The following is a 21,717-nucleotide window of genomic DNA, read 5'->3' on the forward strand; positions in this document are numbered from 1 at the left end:
CCATTTTTCATAATGGCCTACAAAGACTTAATTAATACGGGGCATAAAAACGATTATTCCAAATACAAGTCTTGTGAGGACTAAACTTATGAGAAAATGCTAATTTCCAACACAAGAGGACTTGCTGAATAAAGAGAGATAAGAGAAGAGAAGAGATCACCGAAGAGAAGACGTCAGTAGATGTTGCTGTTGAGAATGTAACACAGAATCAGAGAGATTGCGCACGCCTCTGACTGTGTGTGTGTGTGTGTGTGTGTGTGTGTGTGTGTGTGTGTGTGCCTACCTCGACCAAAGAGCCCAGAGCCTGAATAACAGTAGGAGGAAAATGGACGGAGTGGGTTCATTTGGCGCTGGGAGAGCCGGGGCTGCTTTCGACCCTTTTGCCTTTATTCAGCAGCCGCAGACCATCCTTAGAATATTATCATGGGTAAGACATGTATTTACCTACAGATAATCATGTCAGCCTAGAGGAGAAAAATGTAGTCTGTCAGAATAACCCAGAGCATATCATAATTAGGCTATAACGTTTTCACACGCTAATTTAATAATTTAACGAGGTCAATTGGAAATATGACGCTCGTAGATATGCGTTTATTTGCGACTTGTAAGATTATTTTTCGTTTTATTGCAAATTTTGACCCGTTAATGTCACGAAGCGTATTTGCCTCTGATGGCGAGATTACTCGTGTGATTACTTCTAGAATAATAACATATAGAAGAATATAGCGATACACGCGCTCATTCTTGAATATTTTGTGTTTCGTTTATTATTGTGAGATGAATTCGTTTATAATAGCATTATATTATTATGTAGCCTATTATATTTATCAATAGGCCTATTATCACGTAGACGTGACTTCATATAGGATATGAGGCTATAGGCTACTCCTAAATTGCCTAAATTGATGAACGTTTCTTTAATGCAATATGGGGGGTGGGGGGGCATGACTTCAGTTAGAGCATGACTGTTGTGTATCACATATATAATATAAGCGAGTGTCTCATTTTGAGCATTAATGTTGCTCAGAAATGCTGTTTAGATAGGCAGCCCATGGGTTTTGATCCGCAGCACAGTCTGCTTCTATATGACTGGCTCCTCGATTCTGATTGGTTGTTGCTTTACTATACGCTCATGTACTGTTACTTCCATTTTTGCATCAGACAAACACATCACGTGGATTATGGCTTTGTCCAATAAAATTCTCTTTCAGTAATTTTTTTTCATTTCGTGTAAAATAGGTGTTATATAGCCTACTGTAAATATTTTCAGAATAGTTTAAGGACATTTTGTCCTACAACTGGAAGATATTGATTTAGAACATTTACAGCAGGCCTACTCATTGCTATTCATTGAATAGCATTGATATGGTCATACAGTGGATATCATTATGACTGTGCAAGTTTATCTTTCTGTTTCATTTTGTAATTAAAACATTAAAAAAAAGATAGACAGCTTTAATTAAGAACATTAATATATAATATAATATATATATATATATTCTTTACAGACCCAAGGTATGTTTAATCAGGGAGTTAAACAATTTGTCCATTTTATTAGCATGAGGATTTTATTTAAAATGTATGTACAATTTTTAAAGGTACAAATAGGCTATAGGCTAGTCTCTCAATTGATATAAAACTGTAACTAATTCTACAAAAATGATACAAATGTTGTTATAATTTTAGATGGAGTATGAAGATATAGATGATATAGACGCAATAGTATTTAATGTAATAGTATTCCATGTTTAATGTCATTTACAAAGAGTTTTAACAGCATTATAATAAAAACACATAATTTAGTCATGCGTATATTTTCCCCTGCAGATCTTCTCAATAGTGGTGTTTGGATCCATAATAAATGAAGGCTACGTCAACCACGGCAGCGAGAGGCTCTATTGCGTTTTCAACAAGAACAACGATGCCTGCAACTATGGGACCACCATTGGGCTCATAGCATTTCTAGCCTGCATTTTCTTCATTATCCTTGACGTGAAGTTCCAACAAATCAGCAGTATTAAAGACAGAAAGAAGGCAGTGATGCTGGACATTGGATTTTCAGGTAAACAATGAGAGCAAGTCAAAACAGACTCTGACTCTCTGTGACTGCATGCTATTTTTAAATTGTGAATTATTCACGGGGTCTGGCAACGATTCATAATCTCCACAGAAGTACTGTATTGCCTTCAGACATTGACACTTTTATTTGTGATTTTGTCTTTTTATGTAAACACGGGGGCAGTATAGTAATATATTGTCATTAGTCTAATATTATTTTGTACATGATTGCAGGTTTCTGGGCATTTTTGTGGTTTGTTTGTTTCTGCTTCTTGGCCAACCAATGGCAGCGCACCACCCCAGATGAGCTGCCATTAAATCAGGGAGCGGATGCTGCCAGAGCTGCCATAACCTTCTCCTTCTTCTCCATCTTCACCTGGGTAAATGAGTAAATGGAAATGGAAACACATTTTACTGTCATTTTATGAGAGTGACCGCCATTCTTGCAGAACACCAATCCCTTTTGAGTTCATGAGTACTTGAAGAAGTTGTTAAATCATGACCCATCTCATCGACATTAGCTTGCTCTACATACTGGTTTCAGCCCTCAGGGGATTGGGAACATGTAATAGAATTACTTCCTTTTCCCTGGCCATGAATGAGGATAAGAATAGTGTTTGATGGTGTGTCCTGATGTGAGAGAAGCAGTGAAAGACATTGGCTACTTCTTACAGTAACAAGAGTGAAATGTTTATCTCGTCTATGATATTTAGAAATTGTTACATCAACGATTATTTTATTTTGTCTATATATATTATATATACTGTAAATGTTTAATTCATATTTCTTGCAAGACTTCGTACAAGGACCTGCAAATGTTGTTTTGATAATACTGTGATGTTTCAGCATCACTGTATACAATTATGATTAAAGGAGAACTCCGGTCAATTTTAACATTGAGCTCAATTTTTAGTAAATTTGGAGTGCTGTCAATACAGAGAACAACGACAAAAATCGGTGTTGCCTACACTGTGTTATCCTATTTTTAAAATTTGCACCCTATTGACTTGAATGGGGCAAGTTTTAAACCTGCTTTTATCCTCTTAACATATTTGATGTGTCATACAAGTGCCCAGCCATGTTGAGTGATTCCTTAAGAGTGAACACGAGTGAATCTGACTTCAGTAGATGTGAAAAATATGAATAAAAATGATGTTATATCAGCCAGCGCAAATACCTGTATTTAGTTCCTGTTTTCGGTGGAAGTCCAAAGTAGTCGATTGTCGAGTTCACGCGCGTGATCATAGTAACTAAACCTATGCGCGTGAACTCGACAATCGACTACTTTGGACTTCCACCGAAAACAGGAACTAAATACAGGTATTTGCGCTGGCTGATATAACATAATTTTTATTCATATTTTTCACATCTACTGAAGTCAGATTCACTCGTGTTCACTCTTAAGGAATCACTCAACATGGCTGGGCACTTGTAATGACACATCAAGGATGATAAGACTAAGAACTGGTTAAGTTTAAAACTTGCCCCATTCAAGTCAATAGGGTGTAAATTTTAAAAAGAGGATAACACGGTGGAGGCAACACCGATTTTTGTCGTTGTTCTCTGTATTGACAGCACTCCAAATTTACTAAAAATTGAGCTCAATGTTAAAATTGACCGGAGTTCTCCTTTAATAAGTTATGACAACGTGTATTTTTACATTGCTTTAACTCATCAAAATAAGTTAAGTCATTTTTTACTTTTTTTATAAGTTATACAAGATTCTACTCATTTTTAAAGTCAGTTTAATGTAATTTAAGTTGAAATGACTTAAACATCCAAGTTGATTGTACTTATTTTAAGGCAGCTTTTTTTTTTTTTTTTTTTTTTTTTTTTACAGTGATGTTGCTAAGGATACAAATTTAGCCATATGGCAAAAATACAAAACTAAATGCCAAGTACTAGAATAATTTGTCACCAATATTTCTGTAGTGCTTTGAGAACAGGAAAGTGGTCAGAGTTGAGAGTAGTTATTATTTTTAAAGAGAGTTGGATAGTAATCTAAGACTTTTAGTTGCTTTCTCTTTGTATTTCAGGCTGGTTCGACTGTAAGAGCGGTGCAGAAGTACCTGCTAGGGACCGATATGACCCTGTTCACAACAGAGCACATCGATGGCAACCCTCCCGTCCAGCCCTACCCCACCGTCACAAGCACCGAGCCCGATGACACATACCAGAGCCCACCCTTCACTGAAAACCTGGACCCCACCGGCCAAACCTACCAGGTGCCAATTTACTGAAATGCTGCCGAGCAAGAGTCCATGTGCGATGTCATTGGTCTATCAGTGTGGATGACTGGCACTGCTCTTCAAACTGAAGTGGTGTGACAATGTTCATAGGTATTACCGTTCTGTGAACTTCTGTACGAGAATATGTTGATTGTGATTTCACTTTCATTTGGAATATTACGTGTTAATTTATCAGCTGGAATGAAACTGATTGAAGGGTATCAGTGCTGTATAAAAATGAAAAAGGTTACGTTGCATGTATTATATTTAGAGAGCTATAAAGTGCCATGCATCCTAAACAATAACTTATATATTCAGTTTCCATAATGTTGTTGGGTACTGTATATAAAGTGCAATATCTGAAACATGGAATCACCAAACGTTTGACATGTTCTCCAACTAAAAGCTTATGAGAGGTGGTCTTCCTAAAAGAGGGTGGAGTTTCGCTGTAGATAAAGGTGTCTTCTATATCAAAGGTGTGTAAAAATGGTGTTGAATTTAATGTTTGATTTCGTGAAGCCTCTAAACCTGTTGAGACAAAGCAAGATTTGTTTTTGTTTTTTTGTGTGGATTTCGAACAAAAAGTTATTTTATTTCTATCAGAGCCACGATTAGTTACATTTTAAAAGTGAGGAATACAACTATATAGTTATATGAAAAATGTTGAATTGGCATTTAAAAGAAACATTTTATGAATGATTTTACAAACTTGGACTATGAAACCAATTGGTATGCAAGTAAATTTGAATAGACTGTTCAAAGGTTTTGTTTTGTTGAAAGAAATTAATATTTTTATTCATCAAGGACACATTAGATTGATCAAAAATGACAACGTTACAAAACTATATATTTCCAATAAATGCTGCTCTTTTGAACTTTCTAATCTTCAGATTATTACAACGTTATAACAAAATATTAAGCAGCACAACTGTTTTCAACATTGATGATAATCAGAAATGTTTATTGAGGAGCAAATCATCATATTAGAATGATTTCTGAAGAATTATATGACACTGAAGCCTGGAGTAATGATGCTAAAAATGCAGCTTTGACATCACAGGAATAAATTACATTTTAAAATATATTAAACTAGAAAAACCGTTCATTTAGTTTGTAATAATATTTGACAATATTACTGTTTTATTGTATTTTTGATCAAATAAATGCAGCCTTGATAAGCATAAGAGATTTCTAAAATCTTTACAGACCTCAAATGTTTGAACTCCAGTGTAAATTGCAAAGTGATGTGTTTGGGACATCCTTCAGATATTCATCAGTTGTTAAAATAAAAAAAATAAGCTGTTTGGTGACCATCATCAGTGCTTTGTCTGATATGTGGTAGATTTTGGTAATGTTTATGTGTTCAGAGATAGGGCAACATACAAAAATGATAGTGATTGTACTTCAAAACATGTAAATGAAGTATGTTTGTGAAAGTGGTCAGGGTCTTGTGTTTCCTGTACTTAACTCTGCACTCTTTAAAATGCCTCATGGACCAATATTTCTGATTTACTGAGGTATGTTTTGCTGGATCAAAATTTGCACCTCTAAACTAGTATAATAGGTGATGATGAGATGTGAAATTAAAAGCCTTATTTAATTTTTGTATTTGTACTCCTTTGAAGGACAAAGTGCAAAATTTGCATCAGTAAAAATGCCTTGACCTAGTCCATGACTCTTTTAAAACACATATTACATACTGTATCTGCAGGCAATATATGCCATCTTGTGATTGAAAGATGTACACAAAAGATTTGCTGTTGTCAGTTGGAATGTCTGCGGACTGCAGTTGTCAGACATTATAAAAAATAAAGACAAGTTTTTTCATGAGTGGATCACCTGTAATGTGCCCCTTTAATGACTTTTGCATATCATTTTAATGAGATGATTCAGTTGTAAGAAGCTGTACCCTGTAACATTTTGACTTTCTACTTTAAATTGTTTCAAATGGTTATATAATTGTTATATAATTCTGTATTCTGATATACGTATCCCAATGTTATTTAGTATTTAGCAAAGAAAACGTTTGTTTACTCAGGTTCCCTGAGATAACGGGAATGAGCATTGCGTTAGTTCACCAACTCTTATGGGGAAAACTCCCGTTTTGTCAGAATCCTGAAGCCTGATTGGTTCACGTCTGCGCAAGTCCACAGAAAAATGGCATTTCAGCCTGCCGAAAGGGGCGGGGTTGGCTGCCTTTATAAGCCATGCAGAAATGCCCAATCGTCAGAATCTTTTGACTGAGGAGCGGCTAGCATAATTCGCTGTGGAGCGTAGTAGCACGCCAGCTATGCACTGCTCGTTCCAGTTATTTCAGGGAACCAGGGTTACCATAAACATTACCTTTCGACACTTTCGGGTACGTTGCATATTCTCGACCTGAGGACCACTTTACAGTCGTTAGGAATGAACTCGAGGCAGGAAGGTTCCACAGCTAAAGCCAGCAAGAAGGCGGTCTTAACCGAGAAGGACCGAAGGTCAGTTGACTCAAACGGAGGGTCCCAGAGGGCCCTAAGGACTGTGGAGAGGTCCCATGACGGGACCGAACGTGGGCAGGGAGGATTCAACCTCCTAACTTTCCTAAGAAACCTAACAACCAGGTCATTTTTCCCAATCGATTGGCCGGCCTCCGGGGTGTGACTTACCGCAATGGCCGCCATGTGTACTTTGAGTGTGGAGGGGGCGCGCCCACCGTTCAGCATCTACTGCAGAAACGTGAGAACAGACAAAGTTTTGCACTTGGCTGGGTCTATTTTCCGAGCTAAGCACCAGCTTGAGAAAGCAGACCATTTTCTAGCGTAAAGTCACCTTGTGGAAGGGGCCCTCGCTTCCGAGATCGCTTTTATCACTTCTGACGGTTCCAGGCGAGGGGCCAAACATGCAGGTTCTACAACTGTTGGGGGTACCAATTTGTTGGGGACCTGCGGAAGTAGGGCTACAGGATGGAAGGCATAAAGGTGCAGACGAGGCCATTTCTGTGCCAGCATGTCCATTTCCTTTGAGAAGTATATCTGGCAATGGGAATTCTCTATCGTCGCGAAGACCACCTCCGCCTGACCGAAGGTGCGCCATATCGTGTTGACTGCCTGGGGGTGGAGTATCCATTCCCCCGGTGCCGGTCCGCCTCTTTAATCTATATATATGCTCCCACTGAGCCAAATAATGAAAAATAACCAAATTGCTTACCACAGATATGCAGACGACACAAAGATCTACTTAGCCCTAGCGCCTAAGAAGCCCCATTGACTCCCTGTGCCAATGCATTGATGTCAACAGTTGGATGTGGCAAAACTTTCTTCAGTTAAACAAAGACAAAACTGAAGTGATTGCGTTTGGAAACAAAGATGAAGTTCTCAAGGTGACCTTGACGCTAGACTGCCAGGATTCTGAGCAGAACCAGAAAATATGAACATATCACAGTCCTCAGGTCTTTACAATGGCTCCCAGTTACATATAGAATTGATTTTAAAGTATTATTACTGGTATATAAATCATTCAATAGCCTAGGACCTCAATACATTGCAGATATGCTCACTGAATATAAACCCAACAGATCACTCAGATCATTAGGATCACATCTGCTAGAAATACCAAGGGTTCACTCAAAGCAAGGAGAGTCTGCTTTTAGTTACTATGCGAGCCGCAGCTCAGAGATCAGATGTGCTCCAACTATAGTCACATTCAAATCCAGACTCAAAACAGATCTGTTTAGCTGTGCATTTACTGAATGAGCACTGTGCCACTGTTCGTCCAACTGTTTGTACTGGATTCTATTTTATTTTATTCTAAACTGTTTTAATCATTCTTATTTCTTTTGATTTTTTTAATTTCTTCTATGTAAAGCACTTTGAATTACCATTGTGTATGAAATGTGCTGTATAAATAAACTTGCCTTGCATGAAAGCATCTCTGCTCCTCCGTTGGAGGAGCCCGGCAGATTGACCGCCCTCACTGAGCAGAGTTCCTCTGTGCCAGGAGATGGTTCGCCATTATGTGCAGAGGGTGAGAACTGAGTTTATTAAGGCAGCCACCATCCTGTTGTTCGAGCAGACCAGGACATGATGACCCCTGAGTTCCTGCTGGAACTCCTTGAAGGCCAAAACCACCGCCATCATTTCCATGCGGTTGATGTGCCAACATGACATAGGGATCGCCCATGAGCCGAAGGCTATTCTGCCGTCACACAGGGTACCTCAGCCTGTCTTGGAGCCATCTGTCACGACCACTTTCCTCCTGAAAACCGAGCCCAGCGTAACCCTGTTTTGGTAAAAGCGGGGTGATTTCCAATGGATCAAGGCTTTGACGCAGCCATGGGTCACCTTAAGAGTATGTTGGCCTGTGTGCTACGCATGGGGTGGGACTAGGCCATTTAACCAGAGCTGGAGTGGAGCAGGTACAGCGGAAGGACTGAAGAAGCTGCCGGAGTTCCCCACTTTTCGCACTCAATAGGCAGCCAGAGACATCGAGTCTAACTCGTAGTCAGACCCGCCGAACGAGACCATGCCACTCGTGCCAGATGAGGAGCGTCAGCTTGCTTGTAGAATCGTCTTGCCTGCAGAGCGTCGTTGTTCTTTTGTTCTTCACTCTTTTGGTGGGCTGAAATGCCATGAGGAACCAGTTTTCCCCATAAGCGTTAGTGAACTAACACAATGCAAGTGAACCGTATGGAAAGGAAACTTCAGAAGCTGTGAAAACAAGAAACACCTAAAGATCCAACTATAAAATTAGATAAGACATATTAAAGGAATAGTTCACTCAAAAATAAAAATTCTATCATTTACTCACTCATGTTGTTCAAACTTGCATGGCTTTCCTTCTACCATGGAACACAAAAGATGATGTTTGGCAGAAAGGTTCCCTTTCATTTGTTTTACTGTATGGAAAACTAAAAGTGAACGGTCACAGAGTTTGTCAGTCCCTGATATTCTGCCTACACTCTTAAGCCCATTCACATCAAGAACGATAACTATAACTATATTAATGTCCACACCAGCAGATGATATACTGTTTATTGCACATGCTGCAGTTTTAACATCCGCCGATTTAAATGTTCAAGCTCTTTAAAGCAGGATGGATTCTGATTGGCTGTCCATTTGTTTTAACGTTCATCAGCAAGAAAAAAAAATGTATTCCAACAATTTCACTTCTCTGTGCCATTATCGTTATAGTTGTGGTGTGGACTCTGCTATCTTTTATAATTAGAATTTTTTTTTAACTATTATAATTAGTTATCCTTGGTGTGAACAGCCTTTAGAAACAAATTTCCATAAAGGCTGTTTTCGCAGCCAATGACATACATTCTTAAAAATAAAGTTTTTGCAGTGATGCCATAGAAGAACCATTTTTAGTTTTCCCAAAAAAAAAACTTTCTGAGAAAGGTTTCTTAAAAGAACCTTCTTAAGTACCAACTTAAGTTGGTGGTCAAGAAACCTTTTTTCGACTACAAAAAACTTTGGTGCAATGAAAAGGCTCTACAGACTTGGGCTCCATGGGCTTCAAACTTTCAGTGATCAGTTCTTAAAATACATTTTAATCAAAAGAACCCTCTTCCACTAAGCACCTTCTGTGCAGTGGAGGTTCCACGGATGGTAAAGTTTCTACATGGAACCACAATTGCCAATAAAGAACTTTTATTTTTAAGAATGTAACATCTCCTTTTGTGTTACACTTACCGTAATAAAGTGCTTCTTAAAATGACAGAATTGTCATTTTGCATAAACTCTTCCTCTAAATATCACTGTAGTAAATAGTTTTAAGTATGTTGCACACAACGAACAGGTGAGGTACAGAGACTTAATAAATGAATCGTAAGGTTGATAATGTTCGACCAGCATTTATTCTGCAGATATGTCCTGACACATCGCAAATTGTTGACGACAGGTTCTTGCCACAATTAGCAGTCCATGTAAGAGAGATTAGAAATGGTGAGCGTACTGAAGTTTCAACAGTCTTCTATGGGAGGAAGAAAAACCATTTAAGAGGCACAAGCACAATGGTAATTAACAAAAACTAAGCAAACAAATTAAAGAATTATCCATTTAGCCAAAACATTCTGTAATCTGATCATATCCGCCAACCTTTCAGAATGTCTGTCTGGTGTTATATTTGAAGGCAGGTGAAATTTTCTCACACGGATGTAATTGTGTAACAGAGAAAAGACAATCGCATGAGCCCTAAGGAGTGCTGAGTGGTGCATTGTGTTCTCCTGCTTGATTGTTTAATTGCAAAGTATTTAAGCACAAACAAACATTCAAAAATGTAATTTGTCAAAAGTCAGTTGACAGATCACTGTAGCTTACTGTAAGAAAACTATATATTACCATTCATTTTTATGTGCTGTAGAGTTTGTAAACATAAATTAATATTTCAACTGAACGGCGGGAGCATTCTGAAATAAATAGGTTATTTTTCAAAGGCAGCCAACCTTACAGTTAAAAACAAAAAAACATGCTAACAGCACTGGAAAAACCTGATCAAAAGAAGTTGTCAAGATGAACTGAATTAACGTTAGAACTCAAGCCTTCAAGTAGATTAAACCTGTTTCTCTCCAAAACAGTTACAGTTCCACTTGCACGTTTTAGGGTTGATCTTTCCTCTTTAAAAAAAGGTGTTGTCAAAACTTTCTGAACCTGAACAATCCGAGTAAACATTATCACTGCAGCTCCGACAACCCCTCATCCTTGCCAATATCCTGGTGCAGCTCCAGGTCGTGCGTCACAGACAGCCGTGGACACGTGCCTGCTGGCAGCTAGCTGATAATCTTGCTTATGGCCTGTAGAGAGGGGAAGTCATCATCGCCAATGTGCTGGGTCTTATGGGTGTTGAAGTCTTTCAGAGCCAGCACCTGCTTACAGGTGGGACACACTTGGCAGTCCAACTCCAGGCTGTTGCTGCTGGTGCATGTCTGCCAGGCTTTCTTTTTGTTTTTTTTAGGCTTCAAGCCTTGCTGCTGTTTCTCGAGAGCCTTGAAGTCTCCGTGGGCAGTGAGAAGCTCCTGTTGCTTGCGGGTGTCTGGTAGGAGAACCAGCAGCTCGTTGAAAACCCTGTTGAAATTCTCTCCCAGCAGCTCCTGGCAGCTTTTGTAGTACTGGACAGCAGGGATTATACCCTGATCAAGAGAAAAGAGAGTTTATTAACATCCAATAAAGGAAAAATGTTAGAGATCAATGTAAAATATAGTGTAAAATGATTTTAATAAACACTGAGGTTTTATGTTGAGATTTTTTCAAAGAATGTATCAAAGGTTCTATAATGGGTCAGCAGTTTCCCACCATTTTTAAACACCCTTCAAATGTCCTACAGGATGTGACAAATAAAACTTGAAAATAATATATTCAATTCATGTTTATTTGTATAACACTTTTTACAATACAAACAGTTTCAAAGCAGCTTTACCAAAAATGCATGTTTCAAATATTTTAAATACATTCAAAAGTATTAAATATCATAGAAGCTGCATTATAATTATAAAATACATCATGCTGCTTAAAATAGTTTTAGACATTGCAGGACTAATAATCCAAAAGTATTTTATGTCAATATGACACTGGAAAAAAGAGAAGAGTAATTGAAATCTTGGTTTGAAAGTTACCTGTCTAAACTGGCCTGAATAATTTTTGAACTCATCGAACTTGGTTTCATCATTTTGAAGGAAATTCTTAATAGACTGAATAAGGTCCATGTTTCTTTGCTGGAAATTTTCAGGTATGAGGTAGGATCCAATAGCAGGTGTCGGTCTGAAAGAAAACAATGCTTGAGTGAGGTAAAACACTTAGTTTACTTCAAACACTTAGTTTAATGCAACCTATTTTTGCATTAAATCACGATAAATACATCAAATCACTGTTGTGAAGTGATTTTATAGTGAAATATACACTACCATTCACACTACCTGGGGGGAAATAATTATTTTATGCTCAACCAGACTGCATTTATTTGCTCAAAAAATTCAGTATAATGCAATATTACAATATAAAATAACTGGTTTCTATTGTAATATTTGTGCATGTAAATGTAATTTATTCCAGCGATGGCAAAGGTGAATTTTGTCATCTTTACCAACACCTTTTTTAATTATTTGATCAATAGAAAGTTCAACAGAACAGAATTTATTTGAATTAGAAATCTTTTGTGATATTGTAAATGTATTTACTGTCACTTTGAATCACTTTAATGCCTCCCTGCTGAATAAAAGTACTACATTCGGTAACATTTCTCAATACTTTTTAATCAATTAGAAAAAAAAGAAAAGAAAAAAGTCGCATTAACCCCAAACATTTGAACGGTAGTGTAGGCAGGGAACAATATATATACCACAAATGTTTAATTTTAGCAATGTTGTGTATATTGTGAGCCAAAAAATACAATACAATAAAAATACTGTTAAACAGTATTTAGACATTTTCTGGTTTTCAAAGGTTAGCGGATCAAGTTCATAGTTAATGAGATCAACTACACGAGAGGAACTGACTCCATAAATCCACTACAAATCCACTTACTTACAAAATACTTTGACACCACTTGATTAAATGTACTTGCAAAAAAAAAAACTCAGAAAAATTAATTTAGTGCTGAGAAAAACTCTAACATGCCACTTGGTTTCTTACATTAAACAAAATATTATTAAAAGCATCACATATTGGTGCATTATATCGACATTATCTCATATTTTGGTTTTGAAACAAAGACTATGGGAAAAACCCTTTTATGTACTCAAAATAAACCACTGAGTGATGAGAAACACCATTCCCCTTCACATCACACACACCTATAAGAGTACACATCACATCCTCTAACCTGTTAACATCCGACACTGATGACTCCACCACATTACTGTTGAGTGGGATGCCAGTGAATCCTGGGGGAGGTTTGCTGACAACAGACCCGAGGCCAGGAGGAGGAGGAGGAGGCAGCGCACTCTGAGTGCTCTTCAACGGAAATGCACTTTTAAAGCCTACGAAACACAAGGAAGCACTTATGAGTAGGGCTGCAAAAACACACTCGAAGCGTGCAGCCACGCACATAGAAAGCTATCCAGAGCTCGAGGACTGAATTGAGCGCTCTTTTGCGTCTGGAATGGACAAATACACACAACATTATGTCTAAATGTCCGTTTTGGAAAATATTCACGTAAACAGACTGTTAAGTCTTTACCAAACATGAACAGTTAATATCGGATGTGATCAGTGCATAATAGTGCAATCTGCAGTGTGTAATAAACCTAATGCCGTCTGTGCCCTTAATATTAATCAAACAAGAAAAGAACAAGAGAAAAGCATTCACTGCTCTTTAATAGCTTTAATCAGGATTAATTATATTTAATTTATACAAATGATTATGTCTGCTGGAAAGAATAAAGACTGATGTATGCAAGTTTTTCTAAAGAATGCATATATCCTTCATTGAAAAGACTGTTCTACTTTAGAAGTGGTTTTATTTCATTTTAAGATATTTTTTATGTCACAGCAGTCAAATCTGTGTCTGTATTCATGTTCAAACTTTAAAATCATTCATATTAACAGGTTAATAAATGTTTTCTCTGGGAGTATATAATGGGTTTGGAATTGTTATTGAAATTCTAAATTAATGCTTTACAATTTAACTAAACCCATTAGATTTTGGTCTAAAATTAGACTGAATTTAGACTAAATCTTATTGTATTTCGTTGTATAAAACTAGACTAAAACAAACAATTCAGATGACTAAAATATGACAAACTAAAAATAACTTTGCTGTCCAAATTAACACAGTGGCCTCGTGGGCAGCGCTCCGACACAATTTTGAGTCCTGGCTCGTGGACCTTTCCAAATCCCCTTCCACATCACGTCCCATCAAATAAAGGCAAAAATGCCCAAAAATAAATCTTTAAAAAATATATATAATTACAAATAAATAAAATTTGGTGTTCATAGTTGGGTTTTTACAATTGAGATTTATACATAATCCCTAAGCTGAATAAATAAGCTTTCCATTAATGTATGGTTTGTTAGGATAGGACAATATTTGGCCGAGATACAACAAACTGAAAATCTGGATCAGGGTGCAGAAAAAACAAAAAATTGAGAAAATCGCCTTTAAAGTTGTCCATTTATGTTCGCGGTCGTGCTGCACTCAAACATATATATTTACAGTCGAAAATGAACAAAATATCTGCATGGAACGTGATCTTTACTTAATATCCTAATGATTTTCGATAATTTTGACCCATATTGTTGGCTATTGCCACAAATATGCCCGTGCGACTTGTGACTGGTTTTGTGATCCAGGGTCACAAATAAATAAATAATATTATATATATATACATTTATTTTTTATTGTTACTATTATTAAATATACATAAAATAAATATATTGTAATACTATTGTGCTGTAAAAAAAGAAGAAAAAAAGAGTAATAAAATGTATTTTACTATAGAATTACAATACTAATATTTTAGTCTTAATTTCTTCATTTTCAGATGGTATCAAAATAAAACAGTGCTTTTATTCATCAAGCTTTTATTTTGATGGGTTGTCGTAAATTATGCTTCACTCGAACCAGTAGCAAATTGCAGCCTGTGAGATTTGTCAACTGCACTAAGCCATATTGAGCTATCGATTTTATTTCAATATATCATGCGGCCCTACGTAAAAGAGGCAATGCACAAAATGACATCGCTTTTAAGAAAGAAACCCTCTTACCAGGTGGCGGCTTTTTGGAAACAAGAGCTGGGAAATCCTCTTCTTGGGAAGGAGGGGCTTGATCAATAACTGTCTGCTTGAAAGGGGAAGGAATATTTTGAGGAAATGATGTACAGGGCCGTGCTTCTGCTGGCTTCTCCATGAGTCCATTTATAAATGAGTTTGTTTTGGGCGCGGCGGGAGCTTTGGCAAGACTGGTATCTGCTGGCTTCTTCTCAGGAACGTTCTCTTTGTGAGCCATTTTGGACACGGACTCCGGAGTGTGCGAGGGAGAGCCCAGAGATGAAGTCGTCGCTGGCTTCTTCTTCTTACTGGCTTTGGGGTTTGGGCTGGGCTGAGATGAGCCACCTTTCACTGTCAGCAAAGTGGAAATGTCAAGCATAGTTGGTACCGTCCGGATTTCCTGGACCGTTTTACCGCTCTGGGGGTCCTCATCATCAGACGAGGATGGACATTTTACTTTAGATGGAGCTTTGTGGGTTTCAACAGGAGTGAGCTTCTTTTTGCGGCGAGAAGAGGCGGCAGTGAGAGGCTGAGGCACACTTCCACTGGGGGGCGGGTCACTAGCGGACAGTATGGATGAAGAGACCACATGGGCTGTTTTGGTGGGCAGAACCACAGGTTTATTGGGAACCACCACAGGTTTGCTTCCAGCTTGAGACCAGGCTGACGTTGTGCTCGACTGGGGCTTCAGTGGTTTGATCTTGGAGACCAGTGCAGGGAAGTCCTCCTCTTGGAAGGATGAATGTTTCTTGGGTTGATTCGTGTATGCAGGGGTCATTGGAGAGGAAACTAATGAGCCAGACAAACTTGGAAAATCATCTTCCTTCAGGGAGACAGAAGTTTGTTTGATCGTGCTGCTGCAACAATAGGGAGACGTGACATTGTTAATTGCTGATCTGTTCAAATTGAAGGGATACTTCACCCAGAAAAGAACGTTTTGCCATCATTTACTCACCCTCAATTTGTTCCAAAACCTGTATAAATGTATTTTTTCTGTTGAACATAAAAGGAGATATTTTAAAGAATGTCGGTAATCAAACAGTTGACGGTAGCCACTGACCTCATAGTAGGAAAAAAAATCTTATGGAAGTCAATGGGGCCCATCAACTGTTTGCTTACCGACATTCTTTAAAACATCTCCTTTTGTGTTCAACAAAAGAAAGAAACTCATAAAGGTTTGGAACAACTTGAGGGTGAGTAAATTATGACAATTTACATTTTTGTGTGAAGTATCCCTTTAAACTCAATGTATAATACTAGATTAAGTGGTGCTTGTCCCTGCAAAACTCGGCACAATGATGCTAGGGCGTTTCTTGCTGTTGCTAATTCTAAGTGCCCACTGAGAGCCCACCCCTTAATCTCTAATTGATATTCTGGCAAGTAGAAATGGCTTGGGACCTCTCTCTGGCATCATTCCCCTTTTTGTTTTGGCTGATTGCACCTCATCACAAAAGCAGTTCTGTTGAAATATTTTTTCAAAGAAATAATAATAAAAGTTTATGCCAAAATAGGGGTTTGTTTTCAAGAATTCAGATGACTTTTATGTCATTATGATACCAGGATAGTTGATTTGGAGGACAAAAGCAGTTAAGTATTTTTTTATGAAATAATAATAAATGACTATGACAAAAAACTATTTTTTTTAAGAATCCCTTTCTTTATGATGTAAGGTAGTGTTAGTTTAGTATTATTTATATGCCATTATATCATTTATTAATATTTTAAAAACAAATTTCACTAATTTTAGTTCACATTTTTAGTACCGGTAGTCATTTTATTACTTTTTTTATATAATATTTCTATTTAGTCTTCATTTTTATTTCAGTTTTAGTTTAAGTAATTTTAGTCTTTAGTACTTTTTTGTACTTTATCTTAAACTTATTTTATTTCAGTTAGTTGGCAAGCAATATTTTAACAGAAGTTAGGGTGGCCGACAGGAAAATATGTCTTAGACAGCAGAGAGTAGCCAGTTCAGCAATGAGGTTTCTTTACAAAGATAAATTAAGAAATTAGGTTTAATTAATTAATCAGTAAATCGATAAGTTGAATATTATTGTTACTTGTTCATCATTGTGTCAGTGTTTTATTCACTGACTTTAGCTTGCTTCTTTGCACGAAGAACATAGTGACGAAACGCACTTGTCCGTTTAGGGCCATTGTAGAAATATGTCAATGCATTTCAATGTAAGGGGGCCCGCGGTGTATGTAGATAGATATGTCTCATTCTAAGGTAATAAAAACATAACGGTTCATTAGGTAAGGTCTTTATACACCACTGAGTCTGAAAACAGTTATGTATATGATATTGCATTTCTGTCAACAGATCCTCCTAAATATTGTATATATACACAATGCACATTTAATGCCCCCAGAAACATAAATTTGAACTCGGGCATTAGAAACATGACAGAAAGTAGTGTATTAATGTCAATTAATGTGAATTTGAATAAATTAATAGATCTGGACAAAATAAACGTGCAGGCAAGCAATCACTACTAATAAAAAAAAATGCAAATTACCATTCCTACATGGAAAAATACATAAATGTGACAAAAAAAACCCAGGACAAACATACCTTTGAATTGGGGGTGGAGATAAAACTGCTACAGCTGCCCCTAAAACTGGGAAGTCCTGACCAGCCAAAGAGGCATTACTCTTCATTGATCGAGCTGAAATATAGGTAAACATGCAGTTTCATCCATTTAAAAAAAAAAAAAAAACAACAACAACAATTTACCGTATTTTCAATTCTCCTACCTTGCATTTCAGTTGTTGGCTTCACTGTGCCTCTGTTGTTTCTCATTTCATCTGGCTCCATCTTTTCTTCTTTGCGTGGCTTCTGACTGCTTCTCTCTTGCACATGGCTTCTCTCTTGCGCATGGCTTCTCTCTTGCACATGGCTTCTCTCTTGCGCATGGCTTCTCTCTTGCACATAGCTTCTCTCTTGCGCATGGCTTCTCTCTTGCACATGGCTTCTCTCTTGCACATGGCTTCTCTCTTGCACATAGCTTCTCTCTTGCGCATGGCTTCTCTCTTGCGCATGGCTTCTCTCTTCTTGTCGGCTGGCCATTGAAGCTCGCAAAGCAGCGGCCATCTCTCGGTCCTCTTCCTCTCTGCAGACAACAACTCTCTCAGTCTTCCATAAGCGCTCTTATACGTTTAGAATGCAGCACTGATGAGGACCTACCGAATATATCTCCAGCTCCTGACGTTCTGCTGTCCTCCTGGGCCTCGTCCTCTTCCTGGTCTGCCCGGTCTGTTGAAGCGATCCGCTTCCTCGTAGTCATCGCCACCAACTACCAGACCTAAAAAAAAAAGCCATTCAAATGAGTTTAAGGTCATATAAGAGCGCATGCGGCACCTGAAAAATCATATCCAACAAAAAGAGCAAATTCTGCTTTACCGTCATTTCTTCGTTGCTGTCTGGGTGCATAGCTGAACTGTATGTCGATTTGGCGATTCTGCCGTGCCTCTGCCCGGCTTTTGCTGTGGGCAGCAGCTTTGTGAGCCTTATAGTCAATCTCTGTGCGGAAAGCATGAGTGAACTGCTCTGAACTGCAGCGCCCTTCCTCGCAGAGATAATGGCTTTCTCTGAAGTGCTCGCTGAGGTACAGGTAGTCACTGTAGGAAAAATATATTTAAATTACGATATAATGATTCTGTAGTTTAGCTGACACTATGCATGTTTACGTACATGGACTACTTTTCGTCAGTCAGAATGAATCCAATCTGATTTCAGCAAATATTTAGTTCAGTCTCTCATCCATTAATTAGTTTATAATGATGAGAAGTAAAACATACATGCGTTTGCATGGCATAAAACATGCAAACATACGCATAACGACACTGAACATTAGGGGTGGAACGGTACATGTATTCGTATTGAACCGAATCGGTACGGGTGTCACGGTTCGGTGCACGAATTTACACGGAGAATACACAATAATAATGCAAATGAATTAATGTAATGCGGAACTACTGTTAGAAACGCAGGTTCTGTAGCCCTGCTTTAAGCTAGGTTTTCGCTGTCTATGGTTTCGGGATCAAAAAATGTATTTGGATCGACTTAAGTGTTTTCATGAAGGCTTTTCAGACCAAATGAGCCATTATTCGGGTGCATGTAAACGAGTTACTTCTGGAAATAAATGTTAATACAAGTAAAAAATAGTGAACAGGAACTGGTCTTCTACCTGTAATACTCCTGAGCTCCATCAGCATCACAGAAATGGCAGAAGTAATGATCTCGACGCAGGTGCTTTAGTAGCTCATCATTGTCCAGGTATCGATCATCACAGAATTTACAAAGCGGATGTCCACGATGCGAGGTGTCATCCGGGTCCCCTTGCGTTCGATGGCGAGCCAGGTCTTTTCGATTGTACCACTTCCGCTCGTACGAGAATATCTGTATACAGTTCAGTTCAGCAAAACATTCATTGTACGAACGAGGAGCTTGCAAACTGAATAATTCAATAATAAATTAAGATGTAAAACGCTACCTTCAGATGCTTAGCACATAACTTGCAGCAGAAGAGCTCATGTTGTTTCCGCATATGTTGCTCCAATTCTTCAAATTTGGAGAACACTTTTGGATCTGGACAATGTGGACATTCATGTAATAAAATCTTCCTGTATGTGTTGTAAAAGATAAAAAAAAAAAAAAAAATGGTGTTGATATTAAGATAGAAAATAGGGCTGGGCGATGGTTTTGCTGGCAATATAAAATTAATATTTTGTGGAGACCTAAATGGACTTTTTATTTGGTACAAGTAAATAGCCTAAAGATTGCATCAGAGCTGGTAACCAATTCACTGATTAACACTGTTCCATTGTGTTGATTCACAACCCTGATTCAACTTAGAATCTCAAAAATGTCTTGATAACACTATTTTACAGTGTCCTTGTCACACATTACATGTAGTTACTGTAGTAATAACTATAAATGATGCATAATTACATGCAACTGACCCTAAACCAAACCCTCTTCCCAACCCTACATTAAGTGAGTGTATGTAGGTCTTTAATATTACTCCGTACTTAAATGTATAATCACACTGTAACACAGACACCTTAAAATAAAGTGCAAGAAATGTGCCTTTTTTATATACATTCAGAAGTTTTAGTAAAATACATATGAAGGTAAACATTGCAGTTTATTACTTTGTGCTGTTAAATTATTATTATAATACAATACATACAGTGGTACATGGAAAATTCTTCAGAGAAACTAAGTGGGAAACATTTTAACAATTTAATTTAGTAAACATTTTGAATATACTTGGCAACAATGCATTTTTGGTTAAAAAGTGACAGTTTATCTAAGTTCTGAGCGAATATAATATACATTTAATATTGTTAAAAGCCTATTGAGACAATTTAGAATCTCTGCTGTAAAAAAAAAGGTAAAATGAACACCTGAACTGCGCACAGATCTTCCCATCTCCAAAATAGATGTCATATTTCTTCTCACACTGATATTGGTGAATTTTCAGAGCGGCAAATGGTTCAGGTTTGTTTATGAAGACCACCTGGGATATTAAGAAAAATAATAAATCACATTATTAATTACAGGATTTATTTTTTTATGAATGAAAGTCTTCCTTAAACAGCATGAACAACGTTGTCAATCAAGCAAAAGCAGACTAAAAACAGATTCGTATATCACATGTCAAACTTGCTGATTGATGTAACTTGTGGCAGAGCCGCGTGCACTCTTGATCGATTGACAGCGAGTAACCCACCGTCAACATGACGTCACACTTTGACAGCCTGTCAGAGAAACTACACGTCTAGTAGTTTCTACGGGAGTAGTTATTATCAGTGAAGCTGGTTACATAACAGCCCAATTCAGCTGAGCTGTCCCAAAATCATGTGTATTAAAAAAAACCTAAACAAATGAACTTTGACCCTAATGTATCAATGGCTGTCACATATGTTTTAACAAATGTGAAGTAAACTAACGTTACACTGTGAGAGACGAAGCAAAAAAAAAAGTAAACTAACGTTAGTTGTCACGGGAAACGTCAGGCAATAAATCACCACTGCTATGCTAAACCAGCTAACATCTAATCTGAAATCAAGCTTCCAAGTTTAACAACAAGCAAAAACAGATATCATAACAATTACCCAAACAAATACATCTAGTTCACTTCTAAGAGATGACAAAACGGAACTAACGTTAAACCTTTTCAGGTCATCTCGACCTGACAAACACAACCGCTGCCATTATGAATCGACATGCTAGCTAGTGTGATGGGAGTGGTGAGGCCGTGTTTCCGCGAGTATGAGGTGTGTGTGTGTGTAGTGTACACAGCAGCAGTAACGTCAACCGAGGCCTGTGCTCTCGCTGCTGGAGGAGAGGAGAGGAGAGGGCGAGGCGGCACCTTGTCGAGCTGTTCCCGGCAGACGGCGCAGTACTTCTGCTCGCACAGCACCCGCATCTTGGTGGAGCAGCGGTAACACACCGGGTGATCGCACTTCCCCACCGCGAACATGTCGATGTCCTGGCAGCACAGCACACATGTGCTCTCCGTGTCTTTCTTAAGGGTGGATTCCATACTGTTAGAAGGCACTGGCTGTGTGTGCTGTAGTTTTCTCGGTATAATCCGTATGGATTTGGAGGGCTTGTTGTAAACGACAGTACGGGCACGGGCAGTGAGGCCGGGTGAAGCGCGCTCCTGAGTGCGTAATCGTTCCGCGCAGTGCATTGTGGGGACTGATTCACTCGCCGTAGACAGGAAGAGCTTTTATTA

General features: G+C 38.1%; 2 protein-coding genes across 3 annotated transcripts; one reads left to right on the forward strand and one right to left on the reverse strand.

Moving 5' to 3' along the window:
* The first annotated feature begins 283 nt into the window (after window positions 1-283).
* On the forward strand, window positions 284-6,126 carry syngr3a (synaptogyrin 3a). Its single transcript, XM_079626238.1, has 4 exons — window positions 284-427; window positions 1,828-2,062; window positions 2,293-2,438; window positions 4,095-6,126. Exons 1-4 carry the CDS (start codon window positions 326-328, stop codon window positions 4,296-4,298), a joined length of 687 nt encoding a protein of 228 aa, XP_079482364.1. The 5' UTR covers window positions 284-325; the 3' UTR covers window positions 4,299-6,126.
* A 3,972-nt stretch (window positions 6,127-10,098) lies between these two features.
* znf598 (zinc finger protein 598) lies at window positions 10,099-21,700 on the reverse strand. Of its 2 annotated transcripts, none has more exons than XM_079633386.1 (12): window positions 21,349-21,681; window positions 20,381-20,493; window positions 19,465-19,594; window positions 19,159-19,370; window positions 18,372-18,589; window positions 18,156-18,273; window positions 17,726-18,081; window positions 17,544-17,637; window positions 14,966-15,822; window positions 13,083-13,239; window positions 11,878-12,022; window positions 10,099-11,394 (listed from the first exon to the last, which is right to left on the reverse strand). In XM_079633386.1, exons 1-12 carry the CDS (start codon window positions 21,670-21,672, stop codon window positions 11,035-11,037), a joined length of 3,084 nt encoding a protein of 1,027 aa, XP_079489512.1. In that variant the 5' UTR covers window positions 21,673-21,681; the 3' UTR covers window positions 10,099-11,034. The 2 variants fall into 2 exon arrangements, with proteins under 2 accessions (XP_079489512.1, XP_079489511.1); XM_079633385.1 differs by having other exon boundaries at window positions 10,101-11,394; window positions 14,966-15,825; window positions 21,349-21,700.
* Between the last annotated feature and the right edge of the window lie 17 nt (window positions 21,701-21,717).

This window comes from Phoxinus phoxinus, assembly GCF_949152265.1.
Source record: "Phoxinus phoxinus genome assembly, chromosome: 1".
NCBI classification, from domain to species: domain Eukaryota; kingdom Metazoa; phylum Chordata; class Actinopteri; order Cypriniformes; family Leuciscidae; genus Phoxinus; species Phoxinus phoxinus.